The 27,355-nt window shown below is 35.4% G+C and overlaps 1 protein-coding gene across 1 annotated transcript in view; it reads left to right on the top strand.

Annotated features, from left to right (window-relative positions):
• The window catches only part of LOC113504440 (disintegrin and metalloproteinase domain-containing protein 11), a 385,396-nt gene that overhangs the window by 332,796 nt on the left and 25,245 nt on the right, over positions 1-27,355 (top strand). The window contains exon 12 of the mRNA XM_026886724.1: positions 24,064-24,200. Within this exon, the coding sequence (XP_026742525.1) occupies positions 24,064-24,200 (137 nt within the window). The remainder of the gene's footprint in view (positions 1-24,063; positions 24,201-27,355) is intronic.

Here is a 27,355-nt window from a genome sequence, read left to right as displayed (position 1 = left end):
AAGCTGAAGAGTTTGTTTGTTTGTTTATTTGTTTGAACGCACTAATCTCAGGAACTACTGGTCCAAATTGAAAAATTCTTTTTGTGTTGAATAGACCATTCATCGAGGAAGGCTTTAGGCTATAAACCATCACGCTGCGACTAATAGGAGCTAAGATACAATGGAAATTGTGAAAATAACAGGGCAGGCATAAATTATAACTTATATCTCCTACCCACGGGGACGAAGTCGCGGGCAACAGCTTGTTCTCACATAAGATACCAAAAGTATTTGTGATAAAATTATAAAGATACAATAAGAAAAAAATTTATTGCTCTTCTAAGTAAACTTAATCCGAAAACGTCAAACTTTAAAGAAGCTATCACCGAAATAAATCCTTCAGGCCTTATCAAAACAAAATAAATCCCCAATACACAAGTGTACCAAGAAAGATGAAACTCGAGGCAAATGTTTGCGTAAATTTTCACCGGGATTAGCACTGGCATCGTTTGTCATAACTTGCCCCAACTTCTGTAAGACCTAGCCGTTGTACAGACTCCAGGCTTGCCCCGGATTCCCGCGATTTATCCTGGACAAATTATTTGCCTTCAAATGTATGGGAATCGGGGGTATTTGAGTAATAGCTTTAGTTTGTAAATGTTTTATGCTCCTGTTGGTTTAAATAACTAACAGTGAAGTTCCCTAGTATATTGCCCGGGTTATTTATCTAGTAGTAGTGCTATGAAACAAATAAATAGGATTTTTTCAAAAAGAATTGTTTTCTCCGTCTCTCTTGATTGTTTTAAGCATTCACTTAAACATAAGAGTCATTCAACAAAACGTACCCTTAGCACTAATATACTTTGAAAGACAATTAAAACTTATAAAACTAAAAAAAAACTCTTTTCAAAGAACTTTCAACAAAGTAGCCTCATAAAAACAACGTTCCATAACCCTTGAAAGGTGGAGAAAGGTCCATAAAGCTATTCGACCAACTTTGTTCACGTCAATCGGGCGACGAAGGGTTAATCCCTCGACAAGAGACATATTAAGACGCATTCATACGTCCGACGCAAATCTTGGACGATAAATCAAGCCGTATGTATACATTGTATACTCAGCCTAAATATTTTCGCGCTGGTAGAGTCTCAATTGTGGAGAGGGATTGTGATTTTTCGAGAAGTTTAAGATTTATTTAACACGTTTACAGAGAGAGATTTTCATTCTTTGGTCACTTACTTTTGGACTTATGGAGGGTGTGTTTAATTGTAAGTGAGATAAAGAAAAATTAGGTAAAAATGTTATCTAATTTTTTTTCTTGTAACAGTACAAGAAAAAAAATTGGATAACATTTATGTATGTCACCATGGACAAGCACGAACATAACAAAACAAAAGACTCCCACTACTAATACATTCGTCTATTTTTTCATAATTTAAACTCAAAACAAAAGGCCCCGCATTCCATCTGCAAACCTTTTTCACTTCGGTCATTATCAATCACGCTGTCAGCACTCTATCAACAGCGTGACACGAACCGCGTGTCACTCGCAATGACATCGATGCCGCACTGCATATATAAATAAAATGGCGGCTAATTTAACACTGAAATAAATTTAGATGTCACGGGATTGGATTGCAGGCGCTTTAATCAAACGCCGCGCGATCGAAATTCAGATAGCGTCGCGTTTTAGGGTTAAACTTTATTGTTACAAGTGTTATTAGGGTTGTGTAATGTGCTCATGCATTTTTGTGTAATTTATTATTTTGGTTAATGTGTTTATTAGCGCGCAGTTCTACCAACAGACGTAACACCTCACCTTCTCAGTATTTAGTATATAAAGATGCATCTGATCATACAGTTTTTCAAACTTCAAGGTCTTCTAAACACTGCTACAACTTAGTCTACTATAAAATTTAATTTCCTTGTAATACCCCAACCTGTATTCCTATTCTACTTGATATGCTAACTATAAAGCAACACCTACTTATTTGCGACGTGTTGTTCAAATACTCGTTTCACAGAAATTCGGGTCCTTTTAACAACTTCCATTTAAAATAAGATCCGAATTCATTCATTCATCATTTGAATCAAGGTAATGGGTAACAAAAGCATCGTTTAGCCACCATTGAAGTGGGATTAAACTCGCGAACACATACGGTGTGCCCGGATCATTTAGAGTTATGAGCCCTTGTGACATTTATGAACGGGCACGGATAAAATTATGCCCCACAAAATTATGGATAAGATAGTTTATTGTTTTTGTACGTAACGATAGTCTGTATTATAAATCTATTAGGGTGTTTAATTTTGTATATGATTTGAATTCTTTTGAAACTTCCTACGACACAAGGATCCCATCCTTAAGTACGGGAGACGTTATGCAAAAGTAAATTTTAAAATCTACGTTGTCTAAGAAAAGTAAAAAAAATATTATACTTATAAAAATGTGTTATTAATGAGAGATTATAAAATTTACTAACAACTTTTACAACATCGTCAAGCATTTCTTAAAATGCAAAAAAAGAATGACTGTATACAAAAAAAAATAACCAATACAATGTGGTACTATCTGTTTTCCACTTCTTTTTTTTTTTAAAGTACAAGGCATGTTAAAGGTATCAGAAAAAAGCCAAGCTCTTTAGAATTCTGTTTCTCAGATTGAATTGCACGAATCATTCCATTCGTTCACGAGTGAACATCTACAGCATTCAATCGTTCTTTTTGTGTGACACGGTCCTAACATGCGATGCTATTCAGCTATTTGAATTACAGTTGTTCGATCTGTAGGCTCGGGCTTAAAGTATTGGAGCTGATAAACGATGCTAACGTATTGAAGAATTCGTAATCGATGTAAAGACTTTGTTGAAAATGTGGCCTTTTTGGTGATGAAATGTTTTGTCGTACATCAGATTAACGACGCAACATTGAAAGTTTACATTTATTTATTTTGAGATATTATTCATATTCATATTCCTTATTGCTCATATTCTAATCAACGCCAAATGTGACTTATTTGCATAGGCATGTCAATTTTTAGTACTATTAAGAGATTTTTTAAGGACTAAACCTATTTTTCTGTATAATTAACGCACAGATGGACGTTTATAAAACTAATATTATTTAAAATTATTAATAATTCCACGCTTATTAAAATCGGAATAGACAGAAACTATAAAGCAAAACTTTACTTTTTAAATAACTTTCGCGACGACTAAAAATAAAACATAAAGTGACCCAATTAGCATACTGCCTTCACTTTACACTGTAGTTCAGAACATCGTGAAACACGTATCTTCACAATCAAATAAAATGCTGGAGTTACAGAATAGCCCGCCGGCTAGCAAAAAGTTCCAGAAGGCTATTTAGCTGCTCAAATAGTTCTTGCATGCATTGCAGATTAGCCGCCATTCTCACTTAACACGGCACAGACTAACGAATTACAGTTGGTCAACCGGATCGTCTTAGTGGAATTGCAGTTTAATGCTGTTGTATTTAGGGTTTGAATTTACTTGTACATTAAGTTAAATTCAGTCTTTATCTATGTTGAATGCTTGAATTCAAAACGATCCTAGAATTCTTTTTTTTTTCTTACAGGTTAGATTTTTTTCTCTTTATTTCCAGCCTGTCCTTTCTCCGAGTCTCAGACATCCTTTATAGACAGCCAGAATTGTCTGTCGGTGACTCAACGACAATGATCATCCTTACCAGTGTCTATTAATGAAATTAGCAATTAAGTAGCTACAAATAACATCAAAGTTTCGAACTGCATAATGTTCTAAGACTAAATCCCTGTAATTTTCTAGTCTGCGTCGAATCGCGCGACCTGGCGTTGATTACCACTGCGGTTGAACCGGCGGACTAAACTAATTTACGTTAAGCGTGGCGGACACTGGCGGAATAAGTTCCGAACTTGGCGCTTATTCAGCGAACAATTGAATGCCGGGGTTTGCGCTGCACTGTGCCTGTGTGTCCCTCGCCTAGGTTACGTTTTACCTACTCGTAATGCTGACACGGGAATCTGAATAGCGTGTGTCATTTGTTTTTTTTATTTCCTGCAGGTTCGATCCCAACGCAGGCAAAGTGCTAATGTGACCTTTTACGGAAACATCGTACTGAACCTCATATATTCATAGTCATTAGTCATAATTGCTCATACGTTCCCTTTTTGAGAAGATTCCTGTGTCCAACAGTGGCGTTACGTGTTTTAGTGTGCAAATGAATTTAATCATTACATCCGCATTAATTTTTAAAAGTGTCGAGTGTGTAAGGTCCTACTTTAAAAATGAAAATGAATTAAGCTAAAGAATGCCTTCAAAAAAATAAATCTAAAAAGCTTTCGCCTTGATTTATATTAGTGGATATCGTAAGCAATTCCATCTGGCGGATATATTCGAATATCCGTATATATCCGAAAGTTATCCATGGCACATCAATACACGTCGGTCCTGCCCACTTCGCGAAGTTGCGGCGTGTCGGAGTCACGGCTTTAGATTTATAGCCGCAACATGACTTACTCGCCATAAGTTTATACATAAGTAGAGCAACAATAATTTATTAATTTTGTGCAGTCAATGATAGTGAGGCTAAGTTTCGATAGTAAAGGTATATTGTGTTGCTGTTTTATTTTATTTTTTTATGGAGTTCCATACCCACATTCTAAAAACGGAACTATATAACTAAAATTCTTCGTCTGCTACAAGATAGTATCCATACAGTTTTCAAATATGATGTAGGTACCTACTTTTGTTACCATAACAACAAGTGAAAAAATGAAAATCGAGGTTAAGTAAGCTACTAAGGTCATTTATTCCATAGCTGACCAATTTTCTTTGCAAATTTTGCAACTTTACTGTTTACACAGAACCTACCTATTTTCAATATAGAGCTATAAAACATGTAACCATACAGAATAGAGCTTAAATACTGAAGCATCTCAAATATGGTTCTAGTAAATCGTGGCTGCCAGTGCCAACATTAAAAAACATTTTTAAATATCTCGCCATTACGTACGAATTATACCATAAATAACCGCGAAAACGCGTTCAGTCCCAGTGTAAGCACGAAATGAACTGCTGCCGACGAACTACACTTTATCACCGAAGATAGCCGAGTCGAGCCGAAGATTTACGATTCTTTTATCGTAAGTTTAAAGGGCTTAATAATTTAAGCGATGCTTGCGGTTTCAGATTGTATCACATCTTTATTGCACAATTTATTGCTTGACCTCGAAGTCTCGAACAGATTTGTTTAAAAGAATTGCGTGCTAATTACTGGGTTGCCTTCACTTGCAATTTAAAGCTATTTATGACAAAACCATAGCAATTATGTGTAATGCCTTTACTTTCATTCAACGCACGTACGCAAAGGCGTTAGCCAGACAGAAGAAATTTTAGACTAAATAAATAAAAATTTAAACAACCATTGGAAATTTTCCTAATTCGATGGATGTAATTTTTTGGGAAGACTTTTACCGAGTATTGATACAATTAAACACTGACATAACTATCTCTTTTAATTTTCATAAAGCGTCGACTGCTTCTACGCAACAATGAGGAAAAAATGCGCGTCCCTGGTGCGCCGTGTGCGGGGGTCAGCCCCAACGCCTTAGTGCGCTGTAAAGCAAGTAGACTCGACTGCCTGTATATGAATCACTGCTGCAGACTTTCCACTTCGGTGATAGACCTGCGGTGGTGATTTGATACAGGCAGTTATCTTAGGTTGTTTTTGTAATTCACTAACATAGTAATTAAGTAAATATTGTTACTAACAAAATGAGTCATGGTCACTTGAATAAATGAATTTAATATATATAAATAATGCTCTCTAATAAGCAAATTTTGTTTAATCCCTAAAGTTTATCTGGAGTGATAACCACACGACTTCTAACACCGTAACTCGAACTTAACTCAACATAACTCACACGTACAGTGATGGCAAGTTATCCGTAGTTATAACTTAGTCGAACATTAACAGGTAAACATGATTTTGCTGAAGATTAAGGCAAGCTTATACTTGTATGTGTCTCACACGCTTATGAAAATGGTATTTCAAGATTTTGATATTAATCATTTCTATAACTAGTATGTTTGGTTAGGTAGTGTTTCTGACGCATAACTTGAGACTATGACTTCTTATCATCATTAATAATTGTAAAGTTCCTTAATTAAATGCCTAACAGTGCATCAGAAAGTGCACCTAAATAACCATACAAAAACTGAGTTAATACTACAACTTATAGTAATATACATTAAGTACATAATATAACTAATTAAATCGAATAACATGTAGTATGCAAAGTGACTCTTCCTCAAATAACTAGCTTGTCAGACAATTGGACACAGTCCCGAGTACACACGTGGGTACAACCAATAACAGCATTCGATATAATAGTTAACCTCACGAGTAATTGTACTGAGTACAATCACGGCCAAAACAAACAACTGCAGATGCCAATTGCGTGTGTGCGTTGGGACGTCTTCCTTGATATAAGATTACTAAATTAATGGTCATGATATTTGGTAGATTACATGAAGTATTTAATGTTTTTTGCGACAGACCTCTTTGGAAAAAATGCTACTTTATAGCTTGTTTTTTGTGCTCAATGGTTAATAGTGATTATTAAAATATCAGAGGGTATTAATCACACACTTAAAGAAATGATAATTTAACGATTCCAAAATCAATCTAGAGCCAGCTTAGAAATTAAAATTATTTAGTCTGCAAATTAGATTAGACCAAACCTATAGAGCCTAACCTGGATTGTTTTTCTCACTGGACCATAAACTCAAACATTACAAACATAATCTTCAACCTTCTGTTATACGTTATCATATAACAACTTCACTAGATTTAAACTGAAAGCACACGGAAGTTACAAGTTAAGTTGACTCGTCGTGTATGTAGTTTGAAAGTACATCATTCAGATATGTTTGAATTTGAGGTGTAAATGTTATTAAATGTAGTACGGGGGAAGTTTACTTCAAAGTTGTTACTTGGTACAGGGCCTGTGAATTTGTATTTGTAGCGAGATAATGAGGAAAATGTATTCTAGTAAATCTTCTTTACCACATATAATTAATATAAAAAGTGTGATCCACGAATGTTTGTCCTGAGTCTGGTTTTCTTTGTGCATGTGACTCGAATGTTTGTAAAACCCCGCGATTCAAGAATTAGGTAAAATACTCAGAGCGGGAGGCGTTTTAAAAAAAATAGATTAATATGGATAAAAGTCACGAAAATATAAAAATAGAAACGTCACGACGACTTAACAAGACAAAATACTTGTATCTTTAAATTAAGAAAAATATTCAGATTAAGAAATAAATGAAATGCCAAATAACAGTACTTGACAATAGAGTCACATTACTGTGGTTCATTAAGAAGTTAAAAAAAGTCCAAGAACATTCATGTTTTGTATTTCGAATGTTTATTGTTTTTTTGATATACAAACAATGTTATAACGTTTTCAGCCAGTAACTATTCATTAAGGAATTTAGAAAAATAGCAGAGGAAAATATACGTATAAAACAAGATATGTGAACATATTTTCTTAACATATAATTACTGGTTTTTGCGGCCATTTTAATATGAACACAGTTATTATCATTTATACAATTCATGTTATGTTGGTTCTACGAAAACATGAGTTTATTTTTTAACATTGAAATAAACTTTTTAAATCTCTAATTAAGCAACATGTAAGTCGAGTTTTAGTCCACATTAATTAAGCTACTAATGAAACATGGACAATATGGACATGGCTTGCAATGGTCTTTCTTGCTAATATAGGGAAACTATGCATCCTTGTTTCACAGATTTTTGTTAAATTATGTTTGCATTTTTCGCTCGAATTGAAAAAAAGTAGGTTTTTTCATCTAAATAAAAGTGTTTAAACACAACAGCAAAGGCAGTCGAAGATACAGTCATCGAATTTAAAAATAAATTGCATCATTTTTTAAATATTTGTCAAGAAGACTCAGGTCAGATTCCAATTTCAAAACCTCGTTCACTTTTTTCGTCCCATCTCCCGGTTTTCGTTCACCCGCCATTTTCGCTCAGCTCAGCAACTATCCGATCACGATATATCTGTCGCTCGCATCCCCATAATTTTAATTCCCAATTTACATGACAAGCGACCTTAAGTTCGGCTTTGCTCGGGATTGTTCGTGCAATTTCGGAATCGAAACGTTGTTAATTTGCATTCACACAATCCGAGCTGTTTCCCACTCTGATGGCTAATGTTTGTTTGGCCAAGCGTTTACTTCTAAATGCCTTATGGTGGTGATAGACTAGCAAAACGGGGCAATTTCTTGTAATATTCGTGCGAATGCTCGGAGCTCTGTTCAGAAAAATGGTAACTGCGGGTTATCATGTAGTTTTTTTTAAATATTGAACTTTGCTCTTCTCACAGTTAACTGTGTTAGTACAAACGCTCGGCTCGGTTCGGTTCGGTGAAAGAAAGAGAGAGCACCAATGGCGAGCGGCTCGTTGTTCTGTTACAAGACAATCTACTAGTGTTTCTCCACTATAATGCTAACAGTTTATTTAGCCAAGCGTTTACTTCTAAACCTCTTAAACCTATAGCGCTAAGCTTTAACCTTTAAAAGCATCGGTTCAGTTTACGGAGTTCGTTTTAACTTCACCTTCCCACTTCAGACTAAATAAACTTTGCTAAGGTGAGCCAGGTTGATAAATAGTGCTAATTAATGGTGAACAGGTTTTATATCGTAATGATATTTTTCTCTAGTTTATCCTTGGCGGCTGACAACCACGCATACCATAGTTAAAATCAATGTTATTATCAAAGACACCATTTATTTCTAGCTCATACAAATAATAGCGATTTTATTACTTGGAAAAAAAACTTCCATTTTACCGAATAAACCATTTAGGACAAAAAATAAATGGATTACCGGCCTTAAACGTTCAATATATCATTTCGGCGGCACACAAATTTCGACTCTACCGGAAAGTAGCAAAGGCTGAATTCGTATGCAAACTGTGTTGGGTGAGGTGACAATAATGTGTAAAATTCGGTTCGTAAGACGATAAATCGCGTGAATATCTCAAACTATTGGGAATCAGTTCTCATAAAGATGGTCGTGATATATCCGAGGTGAGATTCCCACGAGTTATTGCCTCACACGATTTACTTCGCCCAATTTGATTACAATTATTCTGTGAAACAATTGAGAACTCAATTTAGTGTGCTGATGTGTTATTACGCTGGTATCTCTATTAAGTTATCCGGATTCATTGATTTTATTTAAAGGAGTAATAAAGTGTTTTAAGTAACTGTTTTTTTTTAATTTCATTTCAAATTTAGGTGCTATGCGGAGGTAAGGTTAGACCAAGTATAGATACTACTTTTAGGTTTCTGTACCCAAGGTGAAAAACGAAATCCCATTACTAAGGCTCCCCGGTCTCTCCGTCAGTCCGTCTGTCACTGGGCTGCACCTCACGAACAGGTATACCACGACAATTACATGGATGATGCATTTTTGTTGTCGCTATAACAACAAGGTTATTTGAACAGTAAAAAATTTCATGAGTTACGTTGTTTTCCCACCATTTTTTTTCTTTTATCTTTCGTTTTATTTGTACGGATCCCTCTGTGCAAGTGTTATGCTACTGCAACAAGCACTGTAAAATAAAAACATAACGCAAAAAAATACTGGCTCACATAGCTACAAAAATAAAAGTCAGACTTACCAAACACTATACAATTATATGTGCAAACCGCTCCAGCTTCAACCAAAATACAACGCGACTCAAAATCCAGGGCCTGTTCAAACAAATGAGGCTAATTCGTCATCCTGACAATGATAGAAAAGGGACAGGGATCGAAGTCCCCGCACCGACCCACTCACACACTCACACACACGCAGGCTACAGGCTGCTGTAAAACATTGATTAAAATGTGAATTGCAAGACCGGTAACCGAAGTATTAATTAATTTTGAAGAAATAACGCGAGCACTTGTAGCAAAAATGACATTTGCTTAAAAGAAAAAAAAAATACTGTGATACCGGCTGGAAAATCTGAAATTAGCAAAAAAAAATGAAAACGGTATCGCTGGGTTGTTATTTGGACAGTACTGCTGTGATTGTTTTATTTAAACGACAGTCTTTAATGAAATAAGTATCTTTAACATACAAGCTTACGTTATTAGTATGTTTTAATTTCAATCATTGGTATCATAGATGTTTTTGTTATCTAGATAGAAAAAAAACTAGAATTAATGTAACGATTAAGTCATTCCATATTTAACAAAATACCCTACTGATAAATGTTGTCCGAATTCTAAATAGTTATACTTGACCTAATTTTGAACCTATTAATTCAAAATCAACGCATTATCGACCTTATGTCTATACACAGCTCTAGGTATAACCATATTATCCGCGCCGGGATCTACAAAGACAATTATGCAAACTGCTCAGCCTCCCGAAGTGGGACAAAGGCATCTATCGAGGCCTCTCCACCATCATGTATTATGTAAAGACCTTAGCCTGACAAGATTTTACATCAGACCATATTTGTACATTGTTTTACAAGAGAAGAAATAGATCGGAGGTACTGAAAACATTTCTGAAAAAAATGCAGAGTTTAAAAATATTTGAGCAATCGTACAAAAGTAATTCGTTCAATAATTAAAAATCCAGGATAATTGTTGATTCTTTGGGAATAAATATTACGCGTACATTCTTACCCCGTTTCCGCAGTGTTCTGATAGTGTTAAATAATCCAGCCATGCAATTATTTAGCTCAATACGTATTTAAAGAACACGTATCTACGCATTAAAATACCATCAGTACTATTGACTAAGAAGAAAAAAGACATGTAAAAAACTCAATTTTACAAGAAAAGGTTTTATTAAAAAATTTAGTCATACGTTATTTTGTTTCAGTTTAAAACACTATTTCCCAAAAAGCAACTAAAGTCACAAAGACACTCATTTGCACAATCTCGGCGTTGCCCATTTATTTCTCGCCAGTACCTAAATCCGGCAACACAAGATGTTAGATATTCCTTTGCATACCAGCCGTAACGAATTCCCTCAGTTCAGCTGAGTGCAGTTCCCGGCGTATCTGGATTTATGTACCCCCAATATGTTACCGAGAAAAAACTACACGAGACAATTCTCGAGCCGAGCTGAAACTGTTTTCGTTCAGGGATGTACTTGGCTAGGCTTTTGCAGGATATGCAGATGCAGGTGATGACTATTGAGTATTGAATTATTAAACTGCTCTGCCTTGTGATTTTAAAAACAAAAAAGCATTTGTTTCGATCACATTATGCCCTCTAAAATATGTGTATCTGGCATATTGTTACAACTTTAGAGGATGTAATGGTGCCAATCAAAGTAAAAAACTCCGAAAATTAGCGAAATTAGGTTTAATATAATAATTAGAAGTTACACGGACGATGGTTGTCAGGCAAGTGAACGATGACATTGAATATTACTAATACGCGCCGAAACGCCTATGCAATTTGCAATAGTTACATGTTTCACAACTTTTTGCTATTCATTTAGAACAGGCGTTTACGCCTGAACATATTCCCGGCCGTTGAAAGGTAGTTTCAACCGTTTAAATCTTCAGCTGAGGGAAGTTTGCAGAGGCGCACAAAGGCGCGTCGCACGCAGCCCTTGGTGGTGAGGACGTCTGCCACTCTGGATATCCAGTCAGGTCCGGGTATGAGACGAAGTACGCGGCCGAGTTTCCAAGTGAGAGGGGGCGCGTTGTCATCAGCTAGCAGCACCATATCTCCCACGTCCAGCTTTGACGTGTTTGTCCGCCATTTTGTCCTTTGTTGTAATTCAGAGAGGTATTCCTTCTGCCACCTTCTCCAGAAATGTTGCCTCAGCTTCTCAAGGCGCATATAGCGTCGCAATTGGCCTTCCTTCACGTCTTCCAGGTTTGGTGTTGGCAGAGCGATCAGCGGTCGGCCAATGATGAAATGTCCTGGGGAGAGGGAAAGGAGGTCGTTGGGACTGGATGAGAGGGGACACAAGGGACGGCTATTGAGAATCGCCTCCACTTGTGCGAATAAAGTAGACAGTTCCTCGAACGTCAAGTGACATTCGCCTAAAACTCGTCGTAACAAATGTTTTGCCGACTTAACCCCGGCTTCCCATATGCCACCAAAATGAGGAGTGTAAGCCGGAATGAATTTAAAATTTATAGATTGCTGACTTGCAAAGTCAACTGCCGTGCTGATAACGCGAAGGTCGCGGGTTCGTTCCCCTCATGGGCCACCATGTTACAACTTTAGAGGATGTAATGGTGCCAATCAAAGTAAAAAACTCCGAAAATTAGCGAAATTAGGTTTAATATAATAATTAGAAGTTACACGGACGATGGTTGTCAGGCAAGTGAACGATGACATTGAATATTACTAATACGCGCCGAAACGCCTATGCAATTTGCAATAGTTACATGTTTCACAACTTTTTGCTATTCATTTAGAACAGGCGTTTACGCCTGAACACATATCAATTAATTGAATCAACGATTTGCTTATGCGAATAATATTTTTTATATGTCATAAACATATCACGGACAGCATTTTTTAAAGAATATTCGTAAAACAAAATAATTAAAATCCACCCTTATAAGCTCACTTTATCACACCATATCACACTGAATACAAAAATAAAAACATTTAATCGTACGTGTTTATTTTCGTGTTGAGTTTATTCAGAGGGTGTCGGCGTACACCCCGACATCACCCAAGTCCGTCCCTGCACCCGCAGGGGATGTAATTTAAAGGAGCAGTGGATTTAAGTGGTGCATTTGCTTCAATCCCACCTGTGGCTTATTTATAGTCGCAGATACGGCCATATTCTTGTGTATTGCATTCTCCAGCGAATATTCTATCGTTTTCGGAACCAAATACATTCGGTTAACACATCAAGCGACAGGTGTGAAACAAACGACGTGTGAATTCAGAATTTACATTCTGGTATCAGTTTTATAGCGATGATTTTAAGTGATGCAGTAAAAGTAGTTTAAAAAATAAACATAACCTTATTACATTTTGAGAAACATGACAAGTATATTTGTAGCGAGACTACGAGTATTCGCATTAAAGTACAGCCTTATATCCATAAACTCATTTTTAAACAAACTTTTTTGATCGAATCAAATTGTTTATTCATGGACCAGTACAACGACCTCAAATCTCCTAGACTCATTTTGACAATCTCGAAATTCCAGCGAAACTTGAAGATAACTTATACCTACTTAGCATTTTGTAAGCCAACTGTTTATTTAAACGCGCTATGGAAATTCAGAATTAATTTTACAACATTCGCGAGTTCGAGGGCACGCATCTTAACCCTATAATACCACTAAATCGCACTTTTAGTGCCGGCTACACGAAAATTTGCATAGTTATACAAAAGTTTTGGTTTAATTAACTTTCCATTGTTTCTTGTTTGGGTTCAATTTGAGTGATCACATTTGGAGTGATGTAATCGCAGTTGACGGATGGCGAGGGGTATTGGATAACCGTGGTGCTAATGTAGACGTAATTAGTTTTCAAATAGCTGCAGTGTACAGATAATTAATGGCAGATGTGGCTGTCGTGTCATGCATGAAATTCTGATTAGCTTCCCGTTCCCGAGCCGGATTTGTAAACGAGAGCCAAACCAACCGCTATTCACAAGCTTGTGTGACTCCAGGACAATTTAATTCGGACTCTAGAGACGTAAAAGTTTAACTACTACTTGTTCCTAATTCAAAGTATTTAAATAGTTCTGTTGATAGTTTAGCGGTATACTGGCTGAATACGACCATGCTAGTTGTGGTTACCGAACTTTTTAGTTCGAATACTCTTTTGACTAATTAGTAACTGCAGCTGTACTGCGTACTTGGCTGCTAAGGAATTAACAACTTCACAGCAAGAAGACCCAAATTATGCCATCAATTGCGGCTGCTTTACATTAAATGGGTAACTTTTTAATGTTACTTTGTGCCAGGCGGACTCGCCAACCTTTTATATTAATATATAAGGTCATACTCGTGATATCTAAAACTAACCGTATCGTACATGTATGACGTTGCGGTTTCTTTATGAGAACTCCAATGATAGGTACTATAACCTATCAAACAATTCATAATAATAAAATGGGTACTTGGACAGGGAGCCGGTGCTCCTCCTGCTCCAAGTATTAATATGAACTTTCCGTTCATATTAATACTTCTTCTTCCTTCACTCCCTTTCTTTTGAACCCGAAATAACCTATAAGGAGTTGAGCAATCAGAGGAAATCCTTTTTCACGTTTTCGTTTAACCTTTGTACAAAATAAAGCAATGAATGTAACTAACATTAGCTTTACAACCGTTTCAGAACCAGACGGCAGAACCATTGATTATACGAAATACAAAGGCACTACAGCAAAAAGGTCAAAACATATTAGGTTTCATGGATTCTGAAGTCATTTAAAAAATAATTTCGAACCTCAAAGCTTCTGTAAAAGCTTTATTTTTGTTTGTAACTTTTTTTTTCTGTTAAAGGCAAATGGAGCCGACGAAAAAGGTTGTTCAGTCAACTGGAAGATTTGTAAATTGAATAATAATATTAGTATGTGAGGATTTCGAGTTTGTTTATTTTTTTTCGTTCATCGTTACGTTGTTGAAACCACATCAGAATTTGAGTGGACTGTAGGGAGGGGTCCATTGAGCCGTTGCCCCATGTTGGGCGCCATTAATATTCGTTTTGCACACTCATTTACATGAAGCTTATTTCGAATAAAAAATATGTTTTTAAGTTAATAACTTTAGGAAATGCCTTTCGCGGTCGCAGATAATATTTTGTCAACCGACATCAAATACGATTTTATATCGCGACAATAAATCGCAAACTCATGGTAAGCTTTAAACCCGCTTCCAATATTTTAAACCAAACACAAAATATTTTAAAGACGCCACAAAAGCCCGACACCTTGCAACGATTTATGAAGAAATATCATTCGCTTTAATATTGTGTTTCCCATAAAATGCTGCGAAAACCAGATCACGTGTGCATCCTTAACGACACATGCTCCATTACCATAAGGTTGATATTCGCTTGAACGAAGAGACAAAGCTGTTTGCCGTATTTGCTCTCAATAACAAACAGATTCTGTCATCTTAAGCCGTGTTACAAGGACTTAAGGTGGATTTTAGCTTGCTCTAGCTATTTCTGAGCAGGATTTTGCAGAGGTGGTTGAAATTTGTGAGGTCTATAGGAACTGATTTATTCCAATCCATATTGCTAAGATTTGATTGAAGTGTTATCTAGCAAGCCCCGTTTAATATTAGATGGGTAGCAATTTATTTTGAGTGTCTAAAGATTAGGTTTTATATATATTTTTCTTTTTAACATTTGGTAAAATTTGAATAGATACGATCTTAGATGCCTTGCTTAAATAAAATTACAACCCAGGGTTGAAAGAAAATGTTTATCGCACGATTCATTTAATTAAGTAAAAAAAATCAAATATTTTTAATCGCAAACACTTTTAACTAGAGATGACCTAATGTAATATACCACTTAATTCTGTTTCTTTCATTCAACATTAAAAAAAACACACACACACACGATTGTAACATTTCTGAACCAAAAAACAGGTCAAATAACACAAACTCTATACTCAATACCTCAAAACTCCTAAAAACCCAGTCCACCAAAAATTTGAAAATTCGAAACAACCATTACGAGAAAATCGAAAACTCATTAAAAATCTGTAAACGGCCAACAGTTATAAAAAAAAAAGAAATAACATGTTCTGGTCTCATTCGTGAAGTTTTCTCATTATACTCGGAGCAAGTTTGACGGCATTAAGGCCCCAGTAATTGCATCGAACTCTTAGCAAAGGCAATCAACCTCTGATAAATAAAACTGGAATTGCAAACGATCTTGTGTGAATGTTCTATTTCTGATGGTTTTGCTCACTTTGATGTTCTTGTATTGGAACTTGATTTTAAGTACTCGGAGAAAGGTAGAGGGCGACACTGAAAATGGTTTTATGTAAAAAGGTAGAGAGAAATTTTAGTTGAACATCTTCAGCCTTCTTTGGAGTTTCTTTAGTTATTCTCCACTTTACCAGTTTACCATGACTGCAAAGAGTTTCTTGTGAGATGACGTCAAGTAGAAAGGTGTGAAAGAAGAAGACATTCTGCGCTGACCCCAAAAATTGGGGTAAGATGATGACCAGTTAGAAATTATACCATAAAAGAGACAACTGGAAGACGTGTGGGACAGCCTCCACTTAACAGGGGGATATTTTGGGCTTCAAAATTATGATGATGAATAACAGTAGGTAATTAATTCGTATAAAAATATATATTTCAGACTTGGAATTCGTCATCCTTATAATTGATTTCATCATCAATCTAGATACGGCTAAGGTTAATGGTCCTTGGTTAAATACACTAAAACCTTAATTCAAAACTGTAATCAAGCGGAAAATTAAAGGCAAAACTTACAAAAAATAAGAATTATTATGTGACGTCACGTTCTACTGTTTTATTGCTCCCAAAACTGTTTTCAAGTGAAATAGCAACCCTTACTTTCACTGGCCTAAATCACGCACCATTATTTTATACAAGTTTGTTGACCTTTGTAAATATAAGGGCTTGTGTCCACTGGGCAATGTTTAGCGCATGGCTTGTTGCATGTCATAATATTAGAGCATCTTACCTGATGTACATGAGCGGTAGGACTTCAACAATTGTCATTTGTCTACTTTAAATGACAATCTACGTTGTGTATTTTTAATTTCACTTCATTGTAACGTTTTCTTTTCCATGATTAGATTAGCGTGTCAGATTTTATTAAAAAAAATACCATTTTACTATTTGATACCAGTTTTGAAAATTTACGCTGATTTTGAAAAGATAAATAACAATGTATAAGATTACACTGTCATAATTTACTTTAAAAATAGTAGCTCATTCTAGACGGTTATTCTCTACAAGAATGACATATTGGAACCGTGCATCTAGAGCCATTATTGTAAGGCTTTAAAAATGTCTAGAAAACGGCTTATTTGAAATAAAGACTTTTAATTTTGATTTTGACTAAAAGTGTTGCCAGGTGGACGAGTCTTAAAACATAAATATATAATTAAGTTCTCAAACTATAAAATAGAACTATTATTATTCTATGTTATAATTAAGGGACTAAAATATTAATTCATTTGTTTAATACTCTCAATATTTGGGCTTCAATTATACCTTTGAGCCTACGAATATTAATGAGCCCTAGATTTTAGCTACCACTTAAGATCAATTAGGCAGAATAAACTTTTGAACTAACTCTATTTTGATTGAAATCAATTAAACCTTATAATCTACAAATCATATTATTATAACTTTCAATATTAGATAAAATGAAAACTTATCAACGTTTACTTTTTGATTATTCTTTAGGTAATGAAAATATTAACTGTATTATAAGGTTTTATAGCAACAGTTGACACTTGATTACGAAAGACCAATACAAGTCTTTGTGTTCATCTGTATTTAGGAGCCTGTATATGTGATCACATTCATTACCTTTTGTCAATCATAGGTACTGTATATAATGAAATCAGTGGGAGAGAGAGAGAAAGGAATACATCCTATTCATCATAAATAATGAGTAATAAACAAAACACGCGAGACAGACAACACGCCACGTACACAAAAGGTCGATCAGTATAAATGAACGTTTTGTTCAGCAGGTGTGAACCGAATTAAACATCCAATCACGTTCCATTGCAATAGAGTTTCCAATTACAATCGATTAACATAAATAAATGTTTCATCGTAAACTTTATGAGCAGACTAATGTTTTGTTATCAACTCTACATAATATCTGAAAGAGTTTCGTTCTTTTGTACCTTTATTAAATTCTGGGATGAGTGTTGCCTTTCATTAAATTGATCTTAATTAATTAGGACGGATTGTGGACTGTCTAAGTGTATATTGAACTTTGTACAAAGGTAAATTGAGAATAAGCCTGACGAGGTGTATAGCTTAGTTTCATCGCCTCTATATCTCAAATGTTTAATAATAAGACGCGACAGGTATTTCAAAACTAAATAGGTTCAGAACAAAACAATGTAAACAAAAGCACAATAATTTAATCAAACAAACAAGCACTATTTTCTAAAACATTAGTATTATTATTTGTTTAATATTTTAGTGGCGGCGCGGGCGTTTCGCACACAACATGGCGGCCGGTCTAAATGAAAAATGGCGCCAATTTACAGGGCAAACGCGGCTAAATTGGATATTTCTCACGGCTGAACCTCCTGCTACGAGGAGTTGCCTGTTTTTACTCCAGTTTTCGTTTTATTTGTGGCCCAAAGGGAAAAAACCAAATGATCTTTTACGGTAACAAACGCGAAAATAATGTTAAGAAGTTTTTACTTCTTATATTATTAAAGTTGTGACGCACTTTCTGTTTGTATGATGTCTGGATGAAATGGGTATGCGATGTGTCACATTTTTGTCAAGATTTTATAATAAAATGTCTGTAAACATTTAACATTTATGTCTTTTATACGAGTATATTTGTGTTATTATTCTGGATATATAAAAATGAGGAGCTCGTAGCTGTGCTATAACCGCATAAGTGATTCGATCACATTCGATCGCTATGCTTGACGCGGTTGGTCCGTAGATGGGTGACCATCTTTGTCATAGCGAGTTCCTCCGTGTTTCGGAAGGCACGTTAAATTGTGGATCCCGGCTGTTATTCCTACATATTTGACAGTCGTTACAGGTAGTCAGAAGCTTGAAAAAGTCTGACAGCCAGTCTAACCAAGGGGTGTCGTGTTGCCCAGGTAACTGGGTTGAGGAGGTCAGATAGGCAGTCGCTCTTTGTAAAACACAGGTACTCAGCTGAAACCGGTTGGACTGGTAGCCGACACCAACATAGTTGGGAAAAGGCTAGGCCGATGATGATATTCTGGATATATAAGTCAGGTCTCAATCGTGTTTCTTTCCACGAAACGCTTTATTAATTCTATTAAAATGAAAGTAGCCTAGTTACTCGTTATGAGTCTCCCGAGACTCTCATTAAACATTAGTTGTAATGCGTAGTCAGCAAAGAGTTTTCGTTCAAATAGGTTTTAAACTATTCAATATATCGCTTACATATCTGCCTACACAAGATATATGAAACATAAACAAACACTTTAGAATCACAACATAATATACATTACAAAACAACTTACTGAAACTAAACTAATTTAAATACACGAGAACTTAATCAAAACTCTGTATTGATATTTCTCAATTTTCTCCCACACATTCAAAAGTTATAATTAAATAATTTAGTTCAGATTTTTACGTAAACATATTATATTCATTTTTATAGTATTTATTATATGGACATGTAAAAACCGCTCTTTTACAAATCGGATTGGTGATTTATCAAGGATTCCGTAGAAATAGACGAAAGTAAAACAAACGAACAATTTATGCCTAGAGGGTATAGAGATTATGAAAAAACATCATTGGTTAAAATTTCAACTGCCTTTCTATAAAGGCTCATGAGATACAGCCTGGTGACAGGCGGGCAAATAGAGAGCGGAGCCTTAGTAATAGCCTTAAAAGTCTTATTCGGGAACCTTTTTGAAATCGGTTAAAGTTAATATAACGCAGATTAATTGGTTCGTGTTTCGGAAGGCACGTAAAATTGTGGGTCCCGGCTGTTATTCCTACATCTTTGACAGTCGTTACAGGTAGTCAGAAGCTTGAAAAAGTCTGACAGCCATTCTAACCCAGGGGTATCGTGTTGCCCAGGTAACTGGGTTGAGGAGGTCAGATAGGCAGTCGCTCCTTGTAAAACACTGGTACTTAGCTGAAACCGGTTGGACTGGTAGCCGACCCCAACATAGTTGGGAAAAGGCTAGGCCAATGATGATGATAATTGGTTTATTGAAATATATTTAAAAAACGTTGCTTTTTGTCTTTCAAGGAGTGCACAATTCATTTTTTTTAAGCTTCGAACTACAAGACTCCTTAAACACCTCGCAAACGCAAAGATTGACTTTTATATTCATATATTAGATACAGGCAATATAGTTCTTCAGAAACGATTTGGATCGTTCATCAATATAGTCTGAGAGACAACATCGATCAATTGTTTCTTGTGTGAAACTGTGACTGTGGGACGCGGAACATGGGCTCTGGGACTAGAAGTGACGTATACTATTTAATTTATGAAATTACGTACAGTCAGTTTCGTTAATTTTTTGTATTGTATTTTTTTTTCACAATTCACTTAGATAAAATGACTGTTATTTTTTTACCGTGATTAAATACTTTTATTTTATTAATATTTCAGTACTTATATCTGTCTAATCTGAATAATTGAAATGAGTATATTTTTTAAAAAACTTAGCTGAGCACCCAACTTGTGAAATGTTAAATACATTTCACATTCCCTTCGTAGTGGACGAATAAACATTTTTCTCGACATTTCTATCTCCTCCCACCTAACCCTCAAATTGAAAGTCCTCGTCTTTTTTCACTTCAGCTTTGGCCACGATTTAAATTAACCAGTCGCGGTGCCAAGTCTGGCAAGTGTCAGTAGAGGCGGTCTATATCCGCGGCCTGCTTGCCTCCCGCCTCACGTACGCCCGACCAGTCCTATTTTATTAGATCATTAAGCTTCGCAACGTGTCTTCGCCTGGTCAGTCCATCAATAAGGCATTCAATAGTCCTTTCTAAGGTAGTCTCGGCTAAATTAGATTATGGACCGTGGTACGGCTTACTTATGTTTTGTTAGGGTTGAATTGCTCTCTATAGAGACGAGGGTGCTTTATATTCGCCACTCAACTACATTTATGATAACTGAACGTTACAATTGAAATAGGATTTGATCGATTTAAACGAACAATTGTTATTTCATAAGCAGTTATTTTTTAATCTGGTTGAGTACCGGCTGATTAATTAACGTCATTTAGAAATTTATTTAATTAATTCCTCCTTAAATTAATTACAAAGTTTATTACTCCACGTAGTCATAAAACTAATAACCTGAATAGCTTCTGAGGAATAAGGTAACCTGTCCTAAATGTCTGAGATTATTGTGGGCGTATACACGCACTTAGGTAAATCAAAGTAAATCTCGAGCATTTCTCACGTTGCTATAAATACTTTTGAAGCAGAAATGCTTGTCTTCCAGGAGTCAATTAGGGCACTGAAATGGTTCCCCCAGGTGACATTACCCCGTGACCTTCGACACAGGAATAGAAAACAACACTGAACAGACGCTTCTCAATGACGTACCGGGAATAGATCCTTATTCCGAAAATCTTACTGGTATTCTTAAACAAGTCGACAAGATGATTTATTTTGAGTAAATATTATTAACTTTGATGAGAGAAGTTTCTAGAACTGTCGTAAATGTAATCTATTTAATTATATTTACATTCTTATGTTTGTGATAATTAATCTACAGATGTCTGGTTTGAGTATTTTTGGAATTCAGATTTCCTTTGAGGCGTTTCTCTACCCCGATTGTTTATGATTGTTACGACAGCAGTTGTTATATAACTTTTAAGACAGACATATTGATTACGATCCGGTGATAATATAAACATATATATCATTTTTAATTTCTGATCCTGGACATGTCTTATATATAACATTATTGTGAATGAGAAGATAAGGTTGTGAATGGAAAGGAATAATTTCTTGAAATCGTAAAATTTCTGCCATTACTAAACAATCACTTAAAGTGAAGAAGTACTCAGTTATTGTTTGAAGGCCATCTATAATGTCCAATTATTTTGACCCGTTGTCAACATGCCCCTTTGCGTTTCGAAACTGAGAAGCACCCAATGGACCCTTGTCTATCAAATTAATACGGCATTATTCTCGAATTTTAATTATAAAGTAGAAATCTTTGGCCTCACTCCAAGTCCTACACAGAAATATAGTTACATCTCAAGACAATACCGACTTAAGTGGTACCAAGGTCGTCTAGAGAGACTTAGGCACGTCTACCCAAAAACAAAAGACCAAATTCTTACTCTAAACCCGAGAAATAAAGTTCATTATTGCTTGTAGAGCCTCGTGTTAAGTTACTTTTAACTTTATAATTGTATGCGTAAAGTTGGTTTTCGATTCAAAAGTAATCTTAAGGGTTTTATTTAGGGAGTAATTTTGTGTCTGGTTTGCTAAAAGAAACAATATTTTGGCACTTTCGGCAAAATGACTTAAGCCATATTCTAGCTTGTACATGGAAAATAATGACAGTTGTTCAATAAGCCAATCAAATATCAGAACAAAACTCCTTACATTTTCAGGTCTTGCCTCATCCGCCCAGATTAACTTGACCCCCTTTTTATCCGGAGACCTTTAATCAATAGACGCGGACAGGCTACAATCGTTCCTTTCACAGCGCCGCCGATCTCGCCAAAAGCTGATTGGCTAAATTGTCAATGAGAGAATCTTTAAGTCTTCCATGGCAATTTCAGAGAGCTCTGTCCAGTGCTGGAGGTTTTTTAATGGTAGCAGGATATTTAATGAAAAAAGTAGATAGTTATGAGTTTTTTAGTTTTCTTTAAACGCATGACTCATGGATTTAAAAAAAATATTGCGTCTAAAGTTACTTTCGAGTACTACATTGTTTTTTAGCCTATGGCCTATGAAATATGACTTGAATTGTGTAAATTCAAGTGTAGACTTTCGTTATTTCGCTATAGGTACAAAAATTGAAAATCATTCCAAGAATTATTTTCTTGTTACACAACAACATAGTTTGGATTCAGCTTCAACAATATCAGCTGTAAATATTATTTGAAGGAATTCTGAGAAATAGCCGGGTTTATTGAGCACGGTAGGCGAACAGCTTGCCTCTAACTACCTCTTCCAAGAAAACTACTCGTTATGTCATAACAATAATGATACCGATACCTTTGATAACAAATTATTAGTTTAAACTTCAGCACTGTTTTAGAATACTGCAAATAGATCTAAATTTCATTGGAACCTTTGAATTTAAATAAGATTTTGATGAAAATAGAGACAATTCCACTTCTTATATCCTAAGCCGTAGTTTATATTTTAGTGTACCTATACATATATTTTTATGGCAGATATCATGTGACTGACACAGATCTTTAGAACTTACTGTCCCACTGCAGGATAAATTATTTGTTTCATCTCAGGATTGTATTGGTTCTAATTCCTCTATCCATTGATTGTGGTATTCATTCAGATCATCGCACCATCTCAGTCCATTAAACCTATAAAATGTTTTTCCATTTTGTACTCTTAATAACAAAGTAGAAAATAAATCAACTTAAAATAACAGCTCATACGAACCTCCTAAACAACAAAAAGAAAGTAAAAACACTGGTCTTATTAAAACTCAGTTTTTGCATGAATCAACAATAATTCGATTTAAATTAGTAAGCGTTGAACCGGCAGACATCTTAAATGTGATTAATGAAACTAATTTTAACGAAAAAACGTTCAGAAATGTTCTAACGTAAGCAACTTCGTTTCCGTGTCGGTGGCCGGAGCCACGTTTATTAGCGAGGTACTTTTAGTACCTATCTTTTGAGGCATTCGGAGTTGGTCAGCAGTCTACGGTTTTACTGCAACTGATGTTCTTGAGGAAATCTTCGAGACGATTTTTTTAGAGTCGATGGTAGTTTTACAAAAGGTGCAACAGCAACAAGTATAAAATCGGAATCTTACGAAGAGTGGCATAGATACTTGTCTTGCAAAGTACTAAGATGGTTTATGGCTTAGATACTTGTAAATGCAATTTTTGGTAAATACGAAACTCCCGGACATGGGGCAGTCTGTATTTATTCAAGCTAAATGTTTTGAACGCCTCGAGTTTTAAAACTGCAGTACTTTACGTTTTAAAGGAAACACACCATGTTAAATCTTTACAATTGAATTCAACAGAATTTCTGGCTGTTTCATTGTAATTTTACCATAAATGACGTGTCAAATATTTCATTTTATTTTAGAAAAAATGTTTACTTAAATGACTACTCCATGAACCTTAATAGTATCTCTTTACACGTTTGAACACTTCTAAAAAGAGCACGTTTTATCGGTTCGTTTCAGCAGAAACACCCTCATGTGATCTTCGAGGCACGCACGAAGGCCAACAAGGGGTGCGCCAACAAGCTGGAGTTCAGACCCAAGAGCCGCCGCACCAAGCACGTCCCCTACATCGAGGAACTGCTCTCCGATGACCCTGGCGCGTGAGTACTAGCTTTTAATATTTCTAATTATTGTTTTTCACAGAAATCTGAAACTTAAGTTCTTTGGACGATCTTTAGAATATTTATTTTTTGCTTGCATTTCAATATAAATAGGTAACTTCAATTTAATTCAGCTATCTGATCTATTTTGGGAAATGGGAATAGTACTTGTACGCCCTGTGGTAGGACTTTTAATTCTAGAAAAAAATTGTAGAAAACAATTTTGCATAGATCATTTGACTTGGTGACTTAAGACAGCGAGTTAATATTCTAAATTCCTAGTCAGATCCTTTTCGTTTAACTGTATGTACGACTGTCTGAGTTAGCTGCAGACAGCTACTCAGGCCTTATTTACATAATCAGGCAACTTCAACATCCCATCAGCATCTATTATTAATTCAGAGCACTTACTCGTTCCTCCTTACTTGTAAAAATGTTTAGCAATGCTGAGATAAACAGTTTACTCACTGTTATTGGAAATTAATGAGCTAGAAAATTGTAGGAGAATGTCTGAACTAAAGTGTAACATGTGTCATATTATTATTGGATTGAAGACTCCAAGAACAATAGGAATTGTCGTGCCTTTGATTGACGTTGAGAAGATCGATTTACCCCAAATAACATATGGATGTTAACGAGTTTTTCCGAATCAGAAAATACTCATCTTGCCCAAGTTTGTGCCCTACAAATGGCAATAACTTTACCCCATAAATATCGATTTCGGTATAACACGTGTTACTTCAATCTACGTTAACGTAACAACTGTTTTCGGTCAACTTGGCAATGCTACATACCTCTCCTTATGTTCAGAAGCTCAATGGACCCATTAAATACAAATAGAGCTTATGACTCACTCGAGTGTTAAGCCTTGGACCCTTAGACGATGTGTCCGGAGTTACTCGACCATAGCAGAGCCTATAATTCGCTTTTTGAAACAGTCACCTTTTCACAACGCCTTGTTTGTGTGAACCTTACCTATAATGCACAGACACACCTAATGACACCGGTGATGCAAAATTTCAAACCAAACATGAGAAAACGGCTAACAATATTGGCTAAGATTCTTCGCAGAAAACTGTTTTTTTTTTAATAATATTAACCGAAAAACAGGTTAAAAGGATCAAAGAAATTTTCAAAAAAAAGTTTTCGTTTTAGCATATTTTTTACGCTTACTTAGATTTTCAAATAGCTTAGCAACGTCAGTAGGTACGCTTTAATAGAGGCATTGCAAAAATACTCTTACCAGATTATGTGTTGTTTTTAGCAAAAATACTTTTTGGTTACAGAGAAAATCTAAAAGTAGAACCTGTCACATTTAGATGACATGCAAGATAATAAAAAACATTTTTCAAAAGCATTCAAACTCTGTTCCAATGATAAAACCTGAAACTTGCTGGCAACACAAGCGCATCAAAAAAAAAAGTAACTCCAACTATTAATCATGGGTCTGAAGACTCGCGACCAAGTGAAAAGTGAATAATGCATGCTGCCAACTTGCGAGAGGATTTTTTTTACTCGAATACACACTGCGAGCTTCCTTTATGAATCCCATTTGAATTTGTTTGAGAAAATAATTTAAACTTGGACGACAAAGGGAAATACTTTGTTATGCAGTTTTCCATATTTTCGCGGCATATTTTTTTTGTAATCCTTAAATCTGTTGTTTTTATTTCTGTTGGTATGTTTTTTTTCGGGATAAAAGGCCGAAAAATTGTTGGGCACTTTTTCACAACATACTCGTACTATGTTATTATTAAATACCCAAAATAATTATTCTGAACTCAATGTAATTTACTCAAACTTCAGTGACCGAAAAAAAACGTACACAAACAGCTGAACAAATTTCGATAAAATTTGATATGGGTTTAGTTGACACAGAGGCCTCTTTAACCCAACTTTCTTAAAAGAGGATAAAATGTATGCCGCTATAACAGATATCCAGACAAGCCAAGCCACGAGCAACATATAAAATAACTACTAACAACACATCCCAATACCAATACACCTGATCCCGACATCGGATCCATCAAACAGGCCACAGTTCTCGCACTATTTAATTTGCCGAGACCAAATGTTGACAGAAACAAATCCAAAATACTGCCCTCATTCAGAACAAGCGTATGACCCCGTATGATAATTGTGACCGCAGGCCGCCGGTTCGTTAATTCGAATTAATTATTGACACCCACGCCCCGGTGATCTGTGATGACATTACTTTCAGGACCACGTAGATATCGATCATTATTTCTGATGGATTGTACGTAGATCGTGCTGCCTATTTATGAGTGCCTTGTATTCGTACGGAATTCATTTTTTTCTAAAATGCTAGGATATTTCTGTAGTCTGGCCGCGAATTTGAATCGTGATAAATGTACAGATGAAATTTGTTGTTTAAATTCATTAATGAGTGGTCAAATTTGCTTTTCTTTCCGTTTTTCTAAGGAGATCTTAATTTCAATGCCAAGAGCAGATTAGTTTTAAAAAATATACTAATTAAGGTGAGCACTAACGTATTTACCTAAGGGAATCTCCGTATAAATATAGAATCAACCTCCCTTTAAAGTATAAAACTACTATTTAAGATTTACAAATTCACTGTTTTAAGGTACATAGAAACAAGCAATAATACCCCTTTTTACTTAGTGCCTGAGTATCAATAAAATGAAATCCGAATCCCGCGAGACCGCGTGTCAAGGGCTCTTTTCATTTGACGACAAATTGGGTTCACTTGAATCATTTATTAAATGTGAGTGCCAATCTGCACAATACGAGTTTATGCTGGAAATATAGTAGACATGTTTTTCATAATTATATTGAAAGAAAAATAATAATGCCAGTAAAATATATTATTATACCTCTTGCGAAACTCATTTTTTTCAAAAGATAAAGGAAGCAAAATCCTTTTTTTCACTAATTAATAATACACGTGACACTTAGTTGAGCATATTCTCTAATTAAACACAAAGTAATATTTATCGTGTACTTTTTAATACTTATATTTCGATTTACCAATTAAACTGAGTACCCAGAGATAGCACTAATTGAATGTGATGGACGTAGAGCCTTCAAAGGCTCTCCCCCTTATTTCCGTTCGTTCTTTCATTCACTTTGATGTCTCAGCGATATTATAATGATAGCATTGACATTCAAAAAGT

The sequence above is a fragment of the Trichoplusia ni genome, chromosome 22 (assembly GCF_003590095.1).
Source record: "Trichoplusia ni isolate ovarian cell line Hi5 chromosome 22, tn1, whole genome shotgun sequence".
Lineage (NCBI taxonomy): Eukaryota > Metazoa > Arthropoda > Insecta > Lepidoptera > Noctuidae > Trichoplusia > Trichoplusia ni.
This window is presented reverse-complemented; position numbering and strand designations above follow the sequence as displayed.